Source organism: Ammodytes marinus (genome assembly GCF_949987685.1).
Source record: "Ammodytes marinus genome assembly, chromosome: 16".
Lineage (NCBI taxonomy): Eukaryota > Metazoa > Chordata > Actinopteri > Uranoscopiformes > Ammodytidae > Ammodytes > Ammodytes marinus.
The window spans coordinates 17,310,608-17,333,284 of NC_137220.1; the positions used below are offsets into that span (position 1 = coordinate 17,310,608).

The following is a 22,677-nucleotide window of genomic DNA, read 5'->3' on the forward strand; positions in this document are numbered from 1 at the left end:
GGTCACAGCAAGAATACAGGGTGTGCAGTATCAGGTTAAAGGCTTTAGTGATGGTTTCATATGGCAAGCCTCTGAGAGATCCCAATACAGTGGAGCGCAATGAAGAAAAGATAATATCGGTTCATCTCTCCAGGAATAGTCCCAAGCAGTTTTCAGCAGAAAATGGTCACCAGTTAATCACTAGTTCAAAGTAGTAACTAAACCTAACTTGTCTGCTTGTTGTATGTGTGTTTCTCCACGCAGGCTTTTACCTGATCTCTCCCTCGGAGTACGAGAGGTTCTCCCTGTCCTCCAAGGTCCTCACTGAACCGCTCTGCTGTGTTCAGCTGGACCGACCGCTGGAACACACACCTGCCAGGTAACACACACACACATACTGAAAAATCAAGAAGCTGGCCTTTTATTAGGATGCAAAGTGTTCATCCATTCATAAAGATGAAGTCAGCTTCTATTTCCAATTTCATTAACTGCTAATTTACATGAACAGTAGCAGATCGTTGTGTGGAAAAAAGTTGTTCTATGTAACCTAAAGATGTTTTGAATTGACTCGCGTAACATGCATATCTGTTGATATAAGTAGCAGAATAGTTACATTTAACATAGTTATAACCGTTTTCAGTGACCCAGTGTAAGCCTGTTAAGGTCTCTTGGTGGTCCCCGGACCACACATTGGAAACCGCCAAACCATATGTTCATAATGCTGTCTCCTGGGTTACCACCAGCTCAAGCCCGAGGCACTGAGCTTTACGCGAAACCAGAGAAATTATACTTTTTACTGTTATTACTGTATTATTGCTCCATCTGCTGCCAACGTAAATGGCGTGTGCTCATATGTCTCCTCAGCGACGGTACGCAGGCCAACGGAACCCACAAGAACCAGACGGGTCAGGCTGAGGGTAGGCACACACACACACAGACACACACAGACACACATACCTACTTGGAGAGGTTGGTATTCCCTCCCTCCCTCCCTGCCTCTCCTCTCCTTCACTTCTTTCTCCCCCTTGTTATTTCTGCCTCTTCATCACTCTCTCTGAACCTATTAAACTGCAGGCCTTGCAGGGGTCTCCTCCCCCCCCCCCGGTCTCCATGGTACCCATTCAGTATGCCCCAGTTGCCTCTCCTGCCAGGCCCCTCTTTCCACGGCAGGAAATAATGGTTGTTGTGGAGACCAGAGTAGGGTTTGTTTGTGTCATAGTGAGGCCTTTCACCTGGCATTCTGACTTTAATCTCTGTCCATATAGGCAGTGGAGAGGGTTCTTTTTCAAACAAAAAAAGTTTACTTTCTCTTTTTCATGGTAAACTTTCATAGGAAGGAGGCCTAGTTTTAGATCCACTTTTTAGTCTGACAGTGTTACAGGAATGCAGTGTGAAATCAGTGCTGATTCTTAAGCTCCACTATGTTCCCTAGCTAGTCGCTAACGTGGCTTGTGTTGCAGTTTGGTGATGAGCAGGTAGTGAACTGTGGACTTTAAGAGCTTTTTTCTGATAAAAAGTGCTGCCTGCTGCGTCTTGAAATTACGCAATGAGAGCTGTGAAACTGAATGGAAACATTAAAGTTGTGGACGATAAAATCAAAACAATGAGCTGAGAGGACCCTAAAAAGCTCTGCAGAGCCGAGGGAAAGTGCAGAATTAGTTATTTTTTTATGGGTTGGGACCATTGTTGAATTATTTATAAGAACAGCTTTCAGTAATCAAAACTTATGGGAAATTTGCTTGATAAGATGTAAGAAAAAAATGTGGACTTCAGCAACCCTTCAACCATGAAACAACTCAAATAATAAAACTTTAATGTTAACTGTTCTACTTTTGACAGTCTCAACCAGAACAAAGTATATGGAGTTAAAAGCACATATCTCAGCCATTTTCATTCTCCCCCACCCCCCCTTTCTATTAAATCTATTGAATCCACTGTCCAACCAGCTGTTTTTAAAGTGCTCGCCAAACTTTAATGCCCTCAATATGACGTGACTGAGACATTTTAATTCCTTTAGAACCCTTGACCATCAGACACCCAGCTGTATTACATAAGCTCCTGACACAGTGTGTTTGTCCATCACAGGTCAAACCGAGGAGTCCCCCAGCAGTCTGTCTTCGCCTATCCTGGACACGCCTCTGGACTCCCCCCTCAGCTGTGCCGACCTCACCCTCGACACCACAGGAGAAATCACCGTGGAGGACGTCAGGGATTTTCTAACGTAGGCAGATTTCACTGATTCAAACTGCATTTTTTGTTTAGCTTTTTTGTTGTTGTTGTTGCTAAAGACAAGGATTAACTAGTGTGTGTGTGTGTGTGTGTGTGTGTGTGTGTGTGTGTGTGTGTGTGTGTGTGTGTGTGTGTGTGTGTGTAGCACTGTGGATGAGGCAGAGAATAACTTAAAGAACATAAAAGAGGAGGAAGGACGCTCGACAGGCATCCTCATCAACTGAACAGGTGAGACACACACAAGGATGGATCACACACACACACACACACACACACACCTGTTTCTAATGGAGCTGTTCCAGAGTGTGCAAACTTCAAAGAGTGTGTCTGTCTGAACACTGCATTCCAATAACAAGCCTCCACTCTGTTTTCCCTGTACTCTGTATCTTAGAAAATGCACACAAGATGGAAAAGATTTGTGCTGCGCTTGCTTTTCAAAGTGTTTCATACTAGCTCAGTGATAATAGCTCAGGGTATTTTCCTCTTTGTAATGGACCTGGCTGTAATGACCACAAGTACATTGTTGCAGCTGTTAAGAGTCTGGAACAGTTAGCCCAGATTAATTTGATCAGTTATTTCTTTTTTTAATCTATTTTATTTTATTTTATTTTTATTACCAGCTGGAGCTTACCCTCACCTTAACCTTAACTTAACCTATCTGAACCTTTTTATTGTGAGGCTGCATTGCGTTGTATTTATTGTTATAAGTTCTACTTGGAATGAAGTCATTTTGGTTTTGAGTTGTTGGTGGTAACTCTGTAATTGCACTCATCTATTTAGCTGCATTACTGTCTACACCCACAGGAGTCATAAATCTGAAGGTAATCAAGAGGTCTGTTTTTCAACAACAATCATCTTCAGCTTCTGAACTCTCTGCTGCCCTCTGCTGGTGACATCAGAAAATATAGACAGTACACGTCAACTGCAGATTCAGCACTGCATAGACTTTGTCTAATTCTTTAAATATTATATTGTATTCATATGTTTAATAATATGTATGTAAACAAGGGCATAAATTAAGGAATGTTTATGTTATCAGTTAATCTGTCATTTGCTGATTTAATCCATATCATGTCAGAAAACGGTGAAAAACTATTTAACTGAAAGACTGATATTAAAATGAAGTAAACAGTTCATTTAAGTAGAACAGCAGTACATCTTAACATACGAGGTCGAAAAGGTTTAGATTTCAGTTTGATAAATAACTAAATTGAACTAATTTCTAATCTTTTGTTGATCCATTAATTGATGGATAGTTTGAGCAATTACACCTGAGATACTATTTTCCATATTGCTATTAGATGATGATTGTGTCATTTATCATATCTAGTCAGATTTTAACAATATGGCGGTGTATGGTCGGCCATTTCTCAATATAATTTTCCCCCGAATTGCACACTTTTTAATGTGGCCTTTCTTCAGCCCACTGTCAATTTACACTGTGTGCTAACATGTTAGCATAAAAAAGGACAATATGCAGATGTTTTTGACAATGTTATCATCATCATGTAGCTGGTAACTGTGGCTTGTCTTTGAAGCAATCTTTGTCCTAATGTAATTATTTTTCTTCTGGTTGTTGTTGTTGTAGTATTACAGGGAGGGGCTCAGGTGGTCTGGATGGACCGGATTAGTGCTGGACCACAAACATCTCCCATCAGCCCACTGTGGAGCCCCCAGCCGGCACTACCTGGGAAGAAAGCCTTAATACGGACAAGATTCACTGCATCAAAAACTCGTTGTTGTGGTTCCTCCCTGTGGACGTGCTAAATCTTCTTCTAAAACCACTTTGGAATCACGACACTTACTCGCACACAGAAACACAGAGAGCCTACCTAGCACAGTGCGGCGCCTGGGTGGACTTTTTTTTCAAGATCTGAGAACAGGAATTTCCGTCACAGCTCTTGGCGCTCCGTGCGATCATTCCCCCTCCGGTGACTGGATGGTTTCATAACGACTGTGGCTCAGCTTTCGAGGAAAAGGGTTTGTTTGATTCTGCGTAGAATACTTACCGGTGACAGTTCTGTGTTTTGACTATTCTACCCACAGTTCTGTGGCGTGCCGTGATCCGTCTCCTTCCCCACAGTTGGAACTGGAAGTGGTGTGCCGTCGCCAAAGGCGCTTGTTGATTCCTTGAGCGCACTAGTTAGATGCGTCAGAATTTTCTGCACGCTGCTTAAGGCCACCACAGGCCTGTGAATGACCCGAGTTTATGAGGTGAAGATATCCAGCAGAGACTGAAAAGGGAGCTTGTTAGAGAGCAAATGAAGTATTTTGAGTATTTGACTATTGGAAGCTGTAGCATGTGTTTTCTTCCCCTATTAGTTTCCATCTAGGGCAGTTGAATTTCCTCACCCATTGTCCTGTGTGGGGTTCGAGGTGGTGCATAAATCAGCTGCTTTCATATCAGTGAGCCAATATGTAACTACACATAAGAACACCATCGCCAAGGTCAAATCAAGCTCTCTGTCTGCTCTCTCGGTGTGCTGGGATAATGAAGGTGATTTGTACTGCAACGACTGATGATCGATCAAATATGTTTTGTACGGCTTCTGAAGAAAGTAAAGATATTTAATGATTAATAGAACTGGGGAATTCCCTCGGATTCCAAAGGGAACCAGCTGGTGAAGAGAGAAGCGGGAGGAGGTACTATGTTTGTAAAAACCAGAGCAGATAGAGGTGAAATAATATTTTTTGAAATACCTTTTATTGCTCGATGCATGGCCTTTGTTGCAAATACATTCTCCATCTCATTATTCCTTTTTTTTTATCAGGCAAAACCAGGTCAAAAGGCATATTGTGGCCATGTGTAACGTGAGTTGGAGCTATTATGGTACGACACACCTGCACTTATTTTTATCCTAATTTTCTGGAAAAATTATTGAAATGTAAAGAAAAGTGTTCTCAGTCATTTCAAAATAAAGTGTGAAGGTCAAGAATGTGTTCAGTGGTTAAATCCTCCTCCCTTCTGCTCACATTACATCATCTCATGCAGAAATGTTTTCGACGGGACTCAGGGAAGTGTGGCAAGGGAAGCAAAGTCAGTGTGAATGCTAAGTGTAACGTACTGTGTACTACGATGCACCCAGGAGAATTCTCTTTTTTGGGGGGGTTTCTGTGAATTGGTGCATTCTGGGTAATATTGGCTAGTTTGCAGAGCTTTGATCACCAGTATTTGTAACTTTTTTTTTTTTTTTTTTTAAGGAAAGTTTTACTGTGTAAAAATAAAAATATATACAAGAATTATACCTAGGTTTACAGAAGACAGGTTACGACGAGTTTAATATGATGATAGAATAAAATGTTAGAACATGTCGTACGTAACCTAAAAACCGCTCAGTATTGAAGCTTCTTGATCACATGTCGTAAAACAATATAAAAAGTAAAAAAGGGACCTAACTATGAACTAATGTAGCTCTACAGGTAAGAATCATGTTAATGCTTTTTTTATTCTTGTTAGCGTTGTTTTGGTGCTCCGATTAACACAGATAATTAACCCTTTGATGATACTGGCACAATTTACCTTTTTTTTAAAAATTTTATTCCACAATTAAGATGAGTTTGTTTATTTGTCATTCAGTTTTGTGTGTAGGGTTTTAATCGGGTCATTTAGCGTTTTTGGTTGAAGAATTGTGAATGTTAATAAAATTATTTACTCTATGGAACGTGTGTGCTTTGCTGTCTGGTTTGGGTTTTAAAGTGAATACATCACAATGGAGATTTGGGTGTGTACTGTGACATAAAATAAAAAGAGTAAGCCTAGCTCATTCACTGTAAACTACTTAATACTTTAGTTTTTGTATAGATTAAGGTGTTAAAACTAAGACTCCATGAAGATCAAATAGCATCAATTAACTCCCTGGCTGTGTTGCTACTCTTAGGAAAACTACCCTTGATTTTTTTTACAACATTGAGTTGTGTGCTGGTGTGCGGGGCCTTCAAATGCAAATATGACATAACTGTGATGAACAGGCCAGATGACAGAATACGTGATGTGAGAATTTATTTTAATATAAAATACATAAATAAAGCATCTGCAGGTGGCATCATAAGCATGTGCACGTAGGACTCAAACTACCAGGCATACAATTCACCCCACAAAAACAAATTGTCTAAACAAATAAAAAAAAACCTTGGTTGAAGCCATTTGAGAATACAAAAGAGATCATTTTTGGACAAATGCCTGCTACTACACAGGTCACATGATCACAGCAGATGCAGTAATTGTAAAACTGATCGTAAATAATCTGTAAACCGTTCAAACTACTGATTTGAGACCATTGAAAGCAGAAATCACTATATAAAGATATGTCTCATATGGTGCCAAATATCTCCCATTAGAATTAGCAAAATAAAGAAACAATAAGTAACCTGTTCCATTCCAAAACGAGTTGAGAAAGGATGCAACACTTAAAAATTCAACGTCTAACTTTTAAACCTGTTGAATCTCATACATGCATTTACTTTTTCAAGAACTTTGGAAGGAAACGTTGGATATGCTTGTTCTCTCCGCTGCATTAAAAGCGTAAAAATAAACATTTTGACAAGTAGAACGCGGCCTGTAACGTAGAAGAATAGAGTATTATTTATTTTCAGTATCTCCCGCACGCTGCTGATTGCACATTTACATCATCTGTCCTTAAACTTAAACATAAAAACACTGCTTTGTCTCACAGTCTGTAACTTGCATCTAAACCTTCAGTGGAGATTCCTTTGGCCACATACATTTAAATTTTACTGTCCAAATCATTGTTACATGAAAATCCGATTTTGTTTGGTTTGAAACCGAATCTCCAAGAGTTTTAGATGTGTGCACAAGCTACAGGGGGTGAGAGCAGCGAACAAACGGACTGTGGGAGCGATCCCCGTTTTATTGAAGGCGCATGGGGCAAACACACAAACATACCACGTATAGTCGACAGAAAAATATATGTATAAACCAATATTCCTCAGAAAAACCATGACAGTGCCGTTTTTCCTGTTTCCCTTGTTGATGAAAAAGTTTTTTATCCATCATAAAGCGCATCAATAAGCTGCGCTAAATGGCACTAAAAGACTACTGACCATGCAGCACGAGCAGCAGCAAAGCAGATTGATATGTTTGGGGTTTTCCTCTCTGTACACCTTAGCGCTATTTCATCTCAAAACATAATTCTCTTCTTTCATTGAACAATAGTATTTAGACTTGGTGCTTTAAAAAAAAGCTCGTAGAAAAAAAAAAGGGATATTTTGCCATTTGTCCAACAGACAGGAGACAGCCAACCGCTTTCTTGACCAGAGGGAACTTTCCCCTGATAGGGATTTTGTGCTAAACTAATCTATCCAGATGTCTTGTGTTGTTTTTGGAGGCAGACTGACAGCAGGTTACGGATGGGAGGGAAGGAGTCAGAGCTCAGGTAAAGCTAGGATACGACGACATCATCATCATCATACTTGTAGAAAATGACATGGCAGCGAATACAGTTTGATGTACGTGTAAGCATTTCTGTGCATGTGTGCAACTCAGTGTATTGTTTTTTTTTTTGTCTATGCGAGGGTTGTTTTGAAAGCTCCCCAGGCGTGGAAGCAGCGTGTAAAGCAGTGGGGCTCGTTTCCCTTCCGCACCAGACGAAGCTTCCGCGGCGTTTCACCCTCTTTAGCACGCATGTGCTGGATGTAAACCTGGAGGAGGAGAGGGGTTAGTAAGGTGTGGGACCACACACACACACACACACACACACACACACACACACACACACACACACACACACACACACACACACACACACACACACACACACACACACACACACACACACACACACACACACACACACACACACACACACACACACACACACACACACACACACACACAGTTTCTCACTAACCTGGCATGCTTTGAGGCTGAGCTTGATCTCCACCTGGCTGGTCTGATTACCAACCCACATGTACACCTAGGGGGAAAAAAGGAGGTGAGACAGAAACACAAAAAAAAAAGAGAATAGAACAAATTTACACTGTAAAGAATGAAAAAAGGAAAATGAACTGTTCCCACTGTTGGGTTGTTACCTCTTTGCCGTTGTCCAGCAGCATGATGTCATCATCAGCCAGGTCGTCCTGACAGAAGTCTGAGCACTTCTCAGACACAGAGAAATAACCTTTCTCATTGGAACACCTGAGGGAGGGAGGGAGGGGGGAGAGAAGGGGAACATATTATGTTATCATTTTTTACACACACCACTTTGAATATAAGGACTTCATCATACCTGCATGTTAAAGCAGATAATGTTCACCCACCTGAAGAGCCGAGCGGATTTCATATATTCTGCATCCTCGTCGTACTGCTTCTGAGAGCCAATCCCCACCCAGAAGAAGTTTTCTGGCTCCTCCCCCTCATTTATCACCTAGGAGACGCAATAAATATTTTATATTATAAAATATATAAATGATAATATATTATACTTATGCTGAATACACTTTCATGCATTGTCCTTTATTGACACAAAAAAGATAGAGATTTGCACAATTTTTTTTTTTTTAATTATTTTCCTACTAATGTGCAAAACCTGTACGCAAAGACATTTACCTGTTTGCTGTACGTGTCATCAAACATGCTGTTCATGATGTCCTCTGCCAGTTTGGCCTCGTCTGGGTCGGCTGCCCGGCCCACCCAGGTGTAAACGATGCCCTGATTGTCTGTGCTCTCAAACGGTACCTAAAAGAAGAAAACATTTACCGTTACACAGAACTCGAGCAGAGATATAAAGTAGCTGCAAGTAACTGTCAGTTGATGAGGTAGTGTATTTATATGGGACTATACAAAATGAACAATGGAAATAGGATTCAGATTAAACTGTTATTTTGTACCGTTCATAAACACAGAATGTGCGAGTCTGCCTGCAGTAAATCATTTTGTCTAAAGGTCACAGGTAATGGTACCGTAGCAAAGGCATTAATAATAAATACATAAAAACAGCATTCTTTTCACTGATGGTCTTGTTTCCTGTAGCAGGTCATTTATAATTATCAGTGGAAAAATGAGACTGTATCATAATAAACATTTAAGTAGTAGTCTATTTAAAACAGCAGAAAAGTAGAAATCTCTTGAGGGACTCGATATCAACCACTGTTATTATTGTAATATTGAAAATAATCACAACCTTGAGAATGGAGCAAAACTCTGAGTTGAGATTGCTGGAATCTGTTCCGATCTGGATGGTCCTAAGAAAAGGAAATGAAAAGGAAAAACAAAGGCTTTAAAAAACAACAACACTGAAACTGGAGCTTGTGACAGTGCTGGTGTGCGTGTGTGTGTGTGTGTGTGTGTGTGTGCATACAAATCTAAGGCTTCGTTCTAATACCCATACTTTCTGCTATTTAGCATGGTAGAAAAAAGATTTAGGTTGTCCTAATCCTTGTGGTTAGATTTTAGTGCCTAAAAATAACCGGATGTCAACTACATTTGGCCGAGAGTTTAGTGTTGAAAACAAACAAAAAAGCATGCTATTTGGGCGATTTTGACCCACAATCCAGTGCGCACCGACGGAGCCTCCGTATGAAAACAACCGGGGATGCGACGGATTTAAAAGCAAGAGGCAAGATCAAGGCGCAATGTTATGATGAAATAAATAAGTAAAGTTAGTGCTTACTGCATGCTAACTCGATTCTTTTTATGGTCAGATGTAGTATATGTAGAATAGAAAAAAGAAAACGTATGTGATTTGGAATGCGGGGTAATAGTATGCTGTGTCTACCTGGTGCATAGTGCGCTGCCATTGGTGCGTATGTGGTAGAGGGAGGGCTGAGCGGCGTCGGTCTTCTGTTTCCTCTTCCCCTTGTGGATGATGAACTTCCTCTTGAAATGGGACAGGAACTTGAGGTTCTCCTGCTGCTGAGTCATACGCACCACCTACCAACACACAACACAGTCATTTCAGCAAAACTATTGTACTATCCACAAGCAAGAAGAAGCAATGCATCTTACTGTGTCCCTGTACCTTGAGTTTTCCAGGGAAGAGACTCTCAAACTTCTTCTGCAGGGAGAAGGTGAAGGTGAGCCAGCCCATGTTGGAGGCCTGTCTGCCCTGCCAGAAGTACACCACACACTGGAAGTCTTCCTCGGGCTGTTTGTCCTCATCTTCATCATCTGCCCCTGCTGCTTTTCCTTTACCTCCACCTCCACCTCCACCTCCACCACCTCCTTCTCCCTCCTTCTTCTCCTCGTCTTCATACTCCACAGGCACCCAGTATCTACCAGAGCACAGGGAGATTAGAAGAAAAAAAACAATGACTCTCGCTCTGACTGAAAAAGTACAAAGGCAGCAGAGCCACTTGATACTCGGCACAAATGTCTATTTTTTTTTAGTAGGTGTGAATGCATGTCAACTGAATGAAGGCATGACCCCACACCCCGTCAATTTTTTTGTTACAGCTATAGTGCGTTACTTTTTCATTTATTTAAATGTCGGTTACATTCAAGCCATCGCCAAACATGTTGACAAAAAATTGATTAAGCCTATCAGCTCCACATAACATTTTGCATTTCTCAGTATGGCAGTGTTAATACAAAAAAAGAAAAGATGGATGGACAAATCTCTACCTGCAGAGGAAGACGTAGCAGTCCTGTGTGTGGAAGTGACCAAACTCCTCCTCCGGCAGACGGGCAAACTTCTTTCCCTCCAACACAAAGCCTTCCATTCCGTCCAGGTCTTCATTCCACTCCTCCATCAACTGCTCGGCCTGGATTAAAAAAGACGTGTGTGTGTGAGGTGCGGAGGCTAAGATAAGCAGAGACAGTAAAGAATAACAGTGTGTGTGTGTGTGTGTGTGTGTGTGTGTGTGTGTGTGTGTGTGTGTGTGTGTGTGTGTGTGTGCGTGTGTGAGATTGTGTGTGTACCTCAGTGAGGGCCATGGCCGGCTGCCTGGGGAGGAACAGAGCAGTGAGGTCGGCTTTCATCTGGTCTTTCTGCTCTGCGTCTTTCTTCACCTAGGAGAGAAAACACAGAGAAACACTTAATGCGCTGACAGACATTAAGAGCTCAATCTAGAAGCCACACACACAAACATCCAACATTCAGTCTAAAGTCAGTGATGATTACTCCAAGTCAAAAAGCATAATAATAAAATAAAACTTCCTCTGTCTGTCTGTCTGTCTATACGTCTCTCTCCACTACACATTTAGTCACTACTAGCCATGCTTAAAGGAAGAAGGATTATTAACTAATTGTGCACTTTTTTTGTTTTAAAATATTTTATTCAAAATAGCCTTTGTGGACACATGCTAAAATAAAACAACAAATTGAAAGCAAAGTCATATTTGTCTTGTTATCTTTGCATTATTTTGTTGTTGTTGATCCTAAAATGATCCGATCTGTGACTCAAAAACCACGACACGATCCGAACCATGAGTTTTATGATCCCCGACACTGGGGCAGGGGCACAAGAAGCGCCCAAGAAAGGTTTTAGTTGTGGATTCTATGGCTAAGACAAAAACCTGTTGTGTTGTTGTTGTATGGACTCAGAAGTCCTCATGGGGGCAACAGAAGTTACACACTTTAGTTTTAAAGCAAAGCGGCTCATGCATCACTGACCTTGCCCTGTAGGTTGCTTTCCCCCTGTTGTATTGTCTCAGCTGCTCGGGTGTAGTCCACCTTCAACACATCGTCCCAGTTCTTAAACTTAGACTTATAAACCTGAAGAAGAAGAGAAGAAGAAGTTAAACTGTTCTGAACTGTCAAGTGGAAACAGCGTAAAATGAACACCAACGTAGCACTTGAAATGATTTTCCTCCATCCTGTTGAATTGTGCACCAATGTGTTTCTGTGACTGTGTGTATCCATATATTTGTGAGACTGCCGTGGCCAGTTAGAAGGTGTATTTTATAAATCCCCGAAAGACAGACGGACAAACAGAAAAGCAAGTCAATTGAGCGAACGTTATTGACTCTTAAGATGGATTTTGCACAGCGAAGGAAACACAAAGTGCTTTACAGAATAAAAAAGGAAAAATAACACATTTTTGAGAAGTGAAAATCTTACATAATACAGCTTTAAAAAGGGTAAAAAGAAAGTGTTTTCAGTGGTGTGTGTGTGGTGTGCAGTGTTACCTGGCACTCGGTTCCCTCCAGGTTGCGTGTGACGCTGGCGTGCTTTGGCCGGTGCAGCATGGAGCAGATCTCCTGACCCAGCTTTAAGGCAGCGGCTCGGACCAGACGAGGAGACTTCCTCCCAATCCAGATGAAGACGTCTGACCAGCAGTCCAGGATGTACACGCACTTTGTGTCCAGCAGAGTCTGAAGCTGAGGACAGGCAGAGGAATATGGGGTGTTTAAAGGTGGTATGAGGAACTCTGAAAACTAGCTGACCCTCTGGACAAAAGCGCTTAGTATTTTTAGACGCCAGCTGTCGCTAAGCTGTTTTCCAGCGCGTGCCGGCCGGTGCCAGTGTCTCGACACTTAATAAAAACTATATCAAAACAGCATTCTTTGCACTGATGGTCTCGATCGCTGTTAGAGGTCATTTATGATCGTCAAAGGAAAAAATTACTGTTTTAAAAATACTTAAAAGTTCCTCGTTGGGACTTTAATATATTTAATATATTTAATATATATGTCTTGTCATTCATATAACCGTGCCCTGTAGTGGTTACCCGGCAGTTAAACGTACCAGTCTGAGCTCTGGCAGGGTGTCCAGTTTGACCTTGTGGTCTTTGTGCTCCACTGACAGCTTGTAGTTGATCTGTGGCAGCTCCAGGTAGCCCAGACCCAAGCCCACCTGCACAAGAATTATACAACATCCGTTAGTATGACATTCAGGAGTCCTCAACTTTTAATGTCCCACCAACTATGTGGCTTCTTTCCACTGTTGTTTATTATATTTTTTTGTTCTTTAGCCTTTTTCACATACTGCACATCATCATGGGCCATTAAGAAAAAGAAAACACAGGTACACGTGGCTTCAAGCCTTTGATACAGCAGAAAGCTCAACAGTAAATCCTACACACACACCACTGACCGATATGTATTATTGTACCTACATACTACCTTAATACTGCATAGCCTACACACTTCTGCTGTCGTTAAATGAAATTGAAAAAGACTCACCTTGTATAGCTTAGGTCTGATGGGAGAGAAGTCATCTGGCACATGTTTCTTGATCTCCTCTGGTTGTCCTCCCAGCACCTCCCAGTACTCTGGAGTCTCCTGGTTCTGCATGAGGATGGTGATCTCTGCCTTGCTCTTGCGCTCGTTCTTATTGATCTTTTCTGCAAATAACCTTAAAAAAAAAGGAAAAAAACAAACAATGTGCATATAATAAACCCAACCCTTGCATCGCTACAATTTTGTTAGAATCAGTGACTAAGGCTGTCCCAAATACCATTGTACAGGCTTTGAATACTTGTCGATTTTTTGGGAATATTCGAATACTAAAAAGAAGTTCTAAAACAAATAAATAAATACACTTGAAAAATAAAAATAAAAGGAAGCTTCTGAAATAATGAATTCCGCCTTGAATACTAAGAAATCACATACATATATATACATACATACATATATATATATACACACACTCACAATGATATACTGTGACAATAGCTTTTTTTAAGTGTGTGTATACTCTTAATGAAAAAAATAAAAAAGTGCTTGGTTTTCACATAAAGACCCCTTTCCAAGTATTTAATTTAATCCTACAAAAAAATCAAAAAATGTAATAGCTTGGTAAAGAAAGCTCAATGCTTTGTTGGTGAAATCTAATATTTGTTTTAATGCATTTAAGACCCAGCCAGCGGTTACCCTTCCTATCCAAGACACCTTTTTCTTTTGAATGTTTAACATGGACTTTGGCAGTAGGGCTTGAGCTGTGTGTCTTACCTGGCCTTTGTGGTGCCGCTGAGTGAAGCATTGGCTCCTCTCCAGATAAAGATTTCCAGCCCCGTGTCCAACAGGAACACAAAGCTGAAGAAAAAAGACAACACCTCACGTTTAACATTAGATAAGACTCAATAGAGACTGCAAGTCTCCAACTAGTGCAGTGGTTATGTCAAACAGAGAAAAGGAATGTGTAAAGGAGAGAGTTGGGGTGTGTATCTTGTGGTGTATAAGGCAGAGAAAGGTGTGAGAGAGTTACCGAGGGTCGAGGGACGAGGCCTTTGCAGGTACAGACTCCAGTCTAATGTTTTTCTTGCCGTAAACTCTGTACATCCTGATGAACACACAACACGTTTAAAACACCATCTTCAGACCAAATGGACGCAGCAATTTACATCCCAGGAAGCTCAATTTACAACAGCTGAATGTGCATACAGAAGATGACAAAATTCATTCACACTTAATTTTGACTTTGAAAAAAAAGCACTTCAAAACGAAGTTCCTTCCAGCTTACTTGACAATGTAGTTTGTGTCCTCCACTGTGAAGAAACCGCTGGTTGTGCCTCCCTCGATGTAGGAGATCTCGTTGTTAAACACCTGCACACGAGACAAAACACAAATCAAATGTTGAGTTTATGTCTTTCAACCAATAAAGAGAACAGTATGTACAGTATGGCTCTCTACATACGGCACTGAACTCCTCGCTCTCGTCTCCCATCTCTTCACGTATGGTCCTGCACTCTGCTCCCAGGAAGTTCCTCAGGTTGACTGAGTGAATGGCAGCGCCGGCCTTTTTGTCCAGCGTGGCTTCCTGTCCGATCCAGTAGAAGATCTCCCAGTTGTGCTGGCCGTTGTCATCCAGGAAGGTCTACAGTGGGCAAACAATAGAAATGCCAGAGATGGATAAGTGGAATAGATGGCAAAGGGATTGGTCTTAGCACATGCAGTACAAAAACACCTACAGATGCTCTAGCTGTAAGCAATCTTTTTGATTCATCCAATTTATATTTCCTGTCAACAACTTCAGATGCATTACCTTGAGGATGATGTAGCAATCGGCTTCATAGAACTTGCCATGGAAGGTTTCGTCCACTTGGAGGGGAACAAAGTTTTCTATCTGCCACACCGTTACACCTGGAATCTGTAGAGAGGAGGAACAGAAGAGATGTGTAGACTGATATCTGCAAAAGGCACTTTGGTTGTAGCTGAGAAAAAAAATACACAGACACAAAGACACACACACAGCTTACCTGCCCCACGTCATCCATGAAGAACTCAGAGTAATCCAGTTGAGGTTTCTCTAGACTCTTATCCCAACGCCGGGTCTTCAAATCACCGTATTTCATTTCCCCGTTCTCCTGCTAAACGAGCAGATTTCTTGGTAAAGGAAACGTAATGTAATGTGGGCCTGTGCAGCCATCTTGTTTCATCTCATCTCCTTACCTCCATGTTCTTCTTCTCCTGTGCGACGTCACTCATGCCTTTCAGCACCTGCTTGGCCTGGTCGTCCTGAGAGCTGTCCTTCCTCCTCCTCAGTCTCATCTTCCTCGCCAGGGGATCTCGGGGGCTGGCTCCTGCACACGTCATATACACATATACAGATTCAAGAGCCTCGAAATACACTAGTTGTACTGACAGTAAAAGAAAAACTGTTATTTGAATTCCCATACATTCACACATGCAACAATTACAGTTACATACACACAGACACAGACACACACACACACCTCCTCCAGCAGCAGCTACTACGGCGGGCGAGGCCCCAGCCAGTCGAAGCTGGTTTTGTAGGGAGAAGTCGATGTTGTAAAACTCTGCTGCTCTGTCCACAGGTTTAGGAGGCATCACCAGGTTGGGGTTCTCACGCACATCCAGAACCTACAGAGAAATGCATTCATGGGGAAAAGGGTTGTGTCTGTCAAATATAGTATTTCTTTCCACAACACAAATCACGTTTAATTCAATATATACAGAGAACTGCTTTTAAAAATGCACCATCATTTCAGGCCCTGTATGTTATTGCAAAAATATCACTACAGAAACTTAAAATGTACTTAATTATGATCTGAGTTTTTAACACACTCTGCAATTTTCTTAAACTTTCCACAATGTTTGTAATGAGACACCATATTACTGTACTTGATTCTAATGCTTTTCTTTATGATATCTTACATTTATTGTAACACACAAACAGACAGTAGTGCACCATACGTGCTTTTTGAGTACAACTATTTTAAGTGGCGTTGGCATTGTACCTCTAAATCAGTCAAAAAGTGGACAGCTTCAGGCAGCGTTACAAGGCGGTTTTTATTCAGCACCAACTTCTTCAGCTTGCCACACCTAGACAGCAACAACAGAAAAGCAAATATTAATATGATGTCATAATATACTTTTGATAAGGAAAACAAATGAATGAAAATACCAATACATGTCTACTAGGGGTGTATACGTGTAACAGGTTAATAAAGCATAACCATTTAGGAAAAATCAATAAACAAAAACCTTCTTATTTATTTATGTTTTGAAAAAGACTTCAATGTGTTCTGGAAACACGCATTAATTCATTTCAAATCACAAATGACAAACTATTTGGAGAAGATAAAAGCTAGTGTGCAGAATGTGTGCATTTGCTGACCTGCAGAGTCCCTCTGGGATGAGTTCCAGGTTGTTGTTGGCGGCCATGAACTCAGTGAGGCTGGACAGTTTGCCCACGCCTGGTGGAACCCCGTCAAAGTCCAGTTTGTTGGAGTTGACGTACAGCTTCTTCAGTTTGGACAGCTTACAGATCGCAGACTGGACACAGACACACACCAGCAAATGTTAAACATTTTACAGAAAATAGGAAAAGAAAATAACTTTTTGATTAAAGGAGCTGTAAGCGAAATGGTTCTTTTAGCTAACTTCCTGTCAGTTACTGCAGTTAGCAGTCCCCTCGCTCGTCCCTACGTCACCACATTAATGCAGTGCGGTCTTCGAGCAGCAAGTTATCTAGCATCATCTCAGATCCATAAGTGTGATAAAACATGATAAAAACCATCAAAACAGACATTGGGAAGGATTTTTACCTCTTTGTTTTTATTTTCAATTTTACAGTGCCTTGGCTGTGTATTAACACCAGATATTTTTTTCAGCTCACATAAAGTACAGACATGTAGGGGATTGTGAGAGGAGATAGTCTAATTTTGACAAAAAGTGATTTTTTAAAACAAGCAATCTCCAGAAATGCTTACTGCACCTTTAAGTGGCAGATGTGTAGTTGTGAGTGTGCTTACTGGCAGGGAGGTGAGCTGGTTGCGGCTCAGGTTAAGCGTCTCCAGCTGAGTCCACTGGTCGATGCACAGGGACAGTTCTGAGATCTGATTACTGCTGAGGTTAAGTCTCTTCAAACTGCCCAGTGTATAGAGGCATTCAGGCACCCGGGTCAGGTCGTTACATGACAGGTCCACATCTGGGAGGGAAGACATGTAAACCAGTGTGTTGAAGGATGGATGAGGAGGACATATTCAAAGCAGCACATTTAGAAAAATGTAGCACAGGAGGGAAAAATGAGATGGCAAATGTGCCAGGTCACTTATTAAGTGGTGTGTGTGTTACCTGATAAATGTGTCAGACCCTCCAGGCTGGTGGGCATGTTGCTCTGTGTCCTCTGTGTGTTCCTCAGGTGGAGAGTCTGTAACGCCACCATAGCTGGCAGCTGCCTGCTCACATGCATAAAGACAGTCAGCATTTAATAAAAGCAGTTTTACATTTAACATTAAGTTTTAGGCTTAACATGAGATATGGGAATGTCTGGGTGTTTGGGTAAGGGTGTGAAGTACTGCCCTAAAATATACCTTTTTTAATGAGTGAATATCATTAAACAGTGACATAAATTAACAGAATTGTTTCATAAACACATTGAATGGTGAATCTATCATAAAATATATAATTTTCCACATTGAATAAAAGGTGTGTCCGCCATGTTTTTTGGTTTTCACAGAGAAACAGGAAACTCACGCGATATAGAAATTAATTCAGGAGTAATCTCACAATTTCAAGGCCGTTTTTTGTGAAACTACTACATTTTGACCTGTGGTCCAATGTAACTATTACACATTTCACTGGGAGACTGGGTTGGCAATTACTGTACATGTATTCGCCTATATCCGTTCAGTCAGTCCACATTTGAGCCCTCTGCTGCCACCTAGCATCTCTAGCTATCAACTGCAGCCCGCACTACACCCCCGTCCCTTCTTTTGAACGGTGGCGGTAAGGTGGGCACATGAATCTAAGAAACACCTTTTACACTGAAGAAACAGAAAAACACTTCTTCTTACCGCAATTGCGCATGCATCAAGGGGTTGTTGTTGAGTGTGAGCGTCTGCAGGTGCACCAGGCGCCTCATCTGCGGCGGCAGGCTGTCCAGCTTGTTGTCACTCAGGTCCAGGTAGAGCAGGTCGGTCAGGTTGATGAACAGCTGGTTAGGGATGGAGTCGATGCCGTTGTGGCTCAGGTTCAGCACCAGCATGTTCCTGCTGTTCTCCAGGTCTCTGGGGATCTCCGTCAGCTGATTGTAGCTCAGGTCCTAAAAAGGAGAAGAAGAAAAAAAAACAGGATATTGTGTTTTGTTTTGTACGCTAGACTAGAGTTATTTTTGGGATTGCAGAGTTCTATAATCAGCCAAAACAAACAAACAAACAGAATGGGGACCGTTAAGTGTGATAAGCGTGGGTAGAACTGTAAACAAGTCTTCATAGGGTGTGATAAAGCAGAGAAAGGGGGGGAGAGATTGTGTGAGGTCATTCCGTACCAGCACAGACAGGTCGTCTAGCTGGAAGATGTCATCCGGGACTCCAGAGTTCTTCAAGTTGTTGGCTCTGGCTACCACCGCCTGCAAACACACAGTCAAACACATATGAGACACTATTGGAACTAAACTACACATAAGTAGGTAGGCACAAACCATACTGGTCAAACCAGAAAACCCATATAAAAAGGTGTGTAAGCATTAGATTGAAATACAACAGTACTAGAAGAAGATTTGTGCATGTTGTTAATGGGCATCAGTTACCCGTAGGTTGGGTAAGCTGGACAGCTCTCCATGTAAGGTGGTCAGGCTGTTGTGGCTCACTGAAAGATGCTCCTAAAGAAAGGGGGAAAAAATACAGGTTTTGTTTACTGATACACAGTCCACTCACTGCACAAACAAAAACATAATCCTCTAAAAAAGGCCATAAATATGCACATCCACCTCGCCTGGTCACTGCATATGAAATTCCCGGTTGTCTCTAAATAGTGTTATCTAACCACACACAGGATGAATTCTAAGCATATTTAAGGTAAACAGACCCCCAGACACGGTGACTCCTAGCCATGATCCACAGACTAATCTTATTTACCTAAGGCTGCTTAAATCAAGCACCTAAGCACTGATAATCTTGAGCTGCGGATTGGTTCAGATTTACAGAAGGCTAAAGCAGGGCTATGTCTCCTCATAAATCAGGTGAGGTTTCAATGGTGACGTGTGCAAACCTTCTGATGAGATTAACAGTGATATGAAACATGCAGAATATGATGAAGACTAGATAAATAGAGGTCTACATAATAGACAGAAACTAATGGTGAAGAAGATTCACCAATCCAATGTATTTCAAGTCAGCTCAGATAATGAAATCTAGGGTTTGGATATCGGGCCGATACAAATACTGTCCGATATGATAATTAGTACACATTTATTAGTTGGCGGAGATATTATGTGTAATCCGGTTATACAGGCTTAAAGGTGGAGTCAGTGATTCTGGAGAATGCGTGCTGTCAAAATCACTTTCTCAAAATTATTGAATATGATCCACTACCTGTCCGTGTCCGTACTATGTGTAGGCTGAAAAATAATCTGGTGTTAATACACAGCCTAGGCTCTGCAAACGGGCATGTTTCTAGCTACGATGGACTTTGTTTACACACCCTTTGTTTACATATCAGTTGTAATTTTTCTTCCAGCGCACACACAGGATCGTTAGGAGATTTTTACTGATTATGTAAAAAATAACATTTTGACAACAAGCTCTCTGCAAAATTGCTGCCACCACTTTTAAACTTCCCCTTTGGAATTCTGGGAGTTTGGGACAAAATAAAAAAATGGTACTACAATATGTTTGCAGAACTTTTTAATAATCACTAAAACAATTTTTTTTAACGAGTGAATTATCTAACTTTGGTCTTAAAATGTAGTCTTTTTTCATAGTTAAAAATAATAACCTAGTTATATATGAGTGGATTGCAGCTGTATCTTAGCCAATACAAATATTGGATTGGATCAGTACAATCCTGAACTAATAGAAGTGTAATGAAAAAAACTCTTGACTATGACTACAAATGAACTGCTTTTACTATTACTGATAATAAAGACAATATTGCTACTACCATTGTGGTAAAAAGTAAATAATCATATAAAACAATAAGAGTTTCTTTTCATTATAAAGAACGTTGATTTGATTGTACTTGAGATAACAGAACAGCAACGCCAATGCTACAAATGAATGCCTGCACATTTCAAGATGTGAGCACAAGCCGGGCTGAAGGTCTCACCAGCTTCTGCAGAGAGGCCAGCTCCTCTGGGAGGTAACACAGTCCCGTCCTGTTCAGTTTCAGCCATCGCAGACTGCTCATACACTTGACATGCTCCGGGAAGTACCCACCCTGGAGAGACAGACAGGGGAGGAGAGGGGTGAGAGACCAAGAAGAAGGGAGAAATGTTGACTTGTGACAACAGAAAAAACACTGATATTGACTTTATTTATCAATGCTTTGGTCACCACAGTACAGTAAAGAAAAAATTATAAAAAACTAACACTTGCTGTGAAATATATTAATGTCATTTATGTACCAAAATCATTAACCACAAATATTGACATGAGATACCGTGCAGTGGAATTTTAACAATGTGATATAGGAGATTGAGAACAGTAACTTTATGTGTCTCTTTATGGACACATAAACGGTAGGTGTGAGGGTAACAATCAGACTTCTGTCATTTACAAGACAGCTACACGAGCAGACATCTGTCCGGCTGTGTGATCAGTGTTCAGTCTATACAATATTGTACAGACAAGATAAGAGACCCGAGGAGTGCAGGGAAACGTGAGTCATAATAACCTATTCTAGGGCACATTTTAGCAGAGGAAATGATGTCATCATCCTCCACTGGCTGAAATTGCACCTGAATCACCAGTTATTCACTAGAACACAAACATGTTTCTTCGCCAGCTCATTATTGGTAACTACTTTCACACCAAGTGTCATGTACACAAGTAGTAGTGTCAGTTTGCATGCCTCCGGATGAACCCAGCTGTCACTGCTGCTTCTCCGCTCTCCCAAACAAAGCTCGCGAAGTGTGCCAAAATCATTGACTGTATGGCCAAGACCTATACGTTTTGAAGGCTGAAAAAACACACATATCTACGCGATAATAGCTCGTTATTGTTTATGCCTGAACATTATCATACTTATCACGGTGCTTGTACTTTTGACTTAGAGATAGCCAACAGTGACGCTTAACTAGCTAGCTAACATGACGTTTATAATAATAGTAGAAGCAAACTTTAAAGGAGTGTCCTTCAAAAAACCTTCCCCAAACACAGAAATGTGTTAACCGCCAGGCAGGGCGCTCGTGGCCCGAGAGCAGACTTCCACTTTGTCCAAACTAACATTTGACAACTGGCTAACGCCCAATGCTAAGCTAGTGTTTCATCTGTTTGTTTCTCGGAGTCTCTAACTTTCAGTAGCTTCAACTGACGAGTCAAACGTATTTGTTTTTCAACCACGGTGGATGTAAAAACAACGAGTACTGCTTGAAGTGCTTACTTTGAAGTCGTTTCCACTGAGGTCTACCCCCCTGATGAAGGGAAGGACTCCGGTGGCAGCCATTTCTGCTCGTTGTCAGCAGCTGAGCCCGCAACTGTCTATTTTGGTCTGGGCTTGTCTGGGCTGTGGCTCTGTCGAGACTTTCTCTTCTTCGTTGAGTTTCATGGCGGATTGCAAAACCAGCTTTTAGGCGAATGCCGCCGCCAACCGTACGAAGTGTGTAGAGCAGGATCTAGTTTACATTATAGGCCTATTCTAAATATTAATTAACATCAGGTATCTATCTATCTATCTATCTATCTATCTATCTATCTATCTATCTATCTATCTATCTATCTATCTATCTATCTATCTATCTATCTATCTATCTATCTATCTATCTATCTATCTATCTATCTATCTATCTATCTATCTATCTATCTATCTATCTATCTATCTATCTATCTATCTATCTATCTATCTATCTATCTATCTGTCTGTCTGTCTGTCTATTTATCTATCCATTGATCCACACAGACTGGTGCTGTGTGGATCACTGCCATTATCTCAATATTTAACTGATCATTTACAGACCCTGTTCCCTATAGGCCTAGGCCTACATTTTAAATGGTGATCTGTGTAGGCTATGTCAAGACAGTGTAGGCCAACTCCTGATCCTACTTACTGGCTGTATGAAGGTTCCTACCTTCACAGTGATTGGTTCCTGAATCCTACATGATTATTATTATTATTTATTATTTTGATCTTTTGAGCCTGGTAGACTCATGGTACTGAGAACTCTTGCA

General features: G+C 41.1%; 2 protein-coding genes across 3 annotated transcripts in view; one reads left to right on the forward strand and one right to left on the reverse strand.

Moving 5' to 3' along the window:
* The window catches only part of llgl1 (LLGL scribble cell polarity complex component 1), a 36,039-nt gene extending 30,174 nt beyond the window's left edge, over nucleotides 1–5,865 (forward strand). Inside the window, exons 20-24 of the mRNA XM_080044203.1 lie at nucleotides 244–358; nucleotides 844–896; nucleotides 2,065–2,200; nucleotides 2,354–2,436; nucleotides 3,797–5,865. Coding sequence (XP_079900329.1) covers nucleotides 244–358; nucleotides 844–896; nucleotides 2,065–2,200; nucleotides 2,354–2,432 — 383 coding nt within the window. The 3' untranslated portion in view covers nucleotides 2,433–2,436; nucleotides 3,797–5,865. The remainder of the gene's footprint in view (nucleotides 1–243; nucleotides 359–843; nucleotides 897–2,064; nucleotides 2,201–2,353; nucleotides 2,437–3,796) is intronic.
* A 330-nt stretch (nucleotides 5,866–6,195) lies between these two features.
* On the reverse strand, nucleotides 6,196–21,999 carry flii (FLII actin remodeling protein). Of its 2 annotated transcripts, none has more exons than XM_080044200.1 (31): nucleotides 21,893–21,999; nucleotides 20,618–20,728; nucleotides 19,101–19,172; nucleotides 18,840–18,920; nucleotides 18,367–18,614; nucleotides 17,645–17,748; nucleotides 17,323–17,498; nucleotides 16,686–16,843; nucleotides 16,306–16,390; nucleotides 15,781–15,928; nucleotides 15,497–15,627; nucleotides 15,304–15,411; nucleotides 15,090–15,194; nucleotides 14,742–14,921; nucleotides 14,568–14,650; nucleotides 14,313–14,387; nucleotides 14,057–14,140; nucleotides 13,289–13,460; nucleotides 12,852–12,959; nucleotides 12,293–12,484; nucleotides 11,778–11,879; nucleotides 11,084–11,173; nucleotides 10,787–10,926; nucleotides 10,185–10,437; nucleotides 9,942–10,096; nucleotides 9,348–9,408; nucleotides 8,774–8,902; nucleotides 8,485–8,591; nucleotides 8,257–8,362; nucleotides 8,076–8,141; nucleotides 6,196–7,866 (listed from the first exon to the last, which is right to left on the reverse strand). In XM_080044200.1, exons 1-31 carry the CDS (start codon nucleotides 21,953–21,955, stop codon nucleotides 7,732–7,734), a joined length of 3,828 nt encoding a protein of 1,275 aa, XP_079900326.1. In that variant the 5' UTR covers nucleotides 21,956–21,999; the 3' UTR covers nucleotides 6,196–7,731. The 2 variants fall into 2 exon arrangements, with proteins under 2 accessions (XP_079900326.1, XP_079900325.1); XM_080044199.1 differs by having other exon boundaries at nucleotides 15,304–15,414.
* Between the last annotated feature and the right edge of the window lie 678 nt (nucleotides 22,000–22,677).

Bases quoted from the DNA above. Each gene is read 5' to 3' on its own strand.
- flii (XM_080044199.1), bottom strand. From the start codon at position 21,955: ATGGCTGCCACCGGAGTCCTTCCCTTCATCAGGGGGGTAGACCTCAGT. The intron at 14,388-14,567 runs GTAAGCTGGAAG...TGTGTTCATCAG, and splicing joins GACACAAACTACATTGTCAA to GATGTACAGAGTTTACGGCA. The intron at 10,927-11,083 runs GTACACACACAA...TTTTTAATCCAG, and splicing joins CGGCCATGGCCCTCACTGAG to GCCGAGCAGTTGATGGAGGA.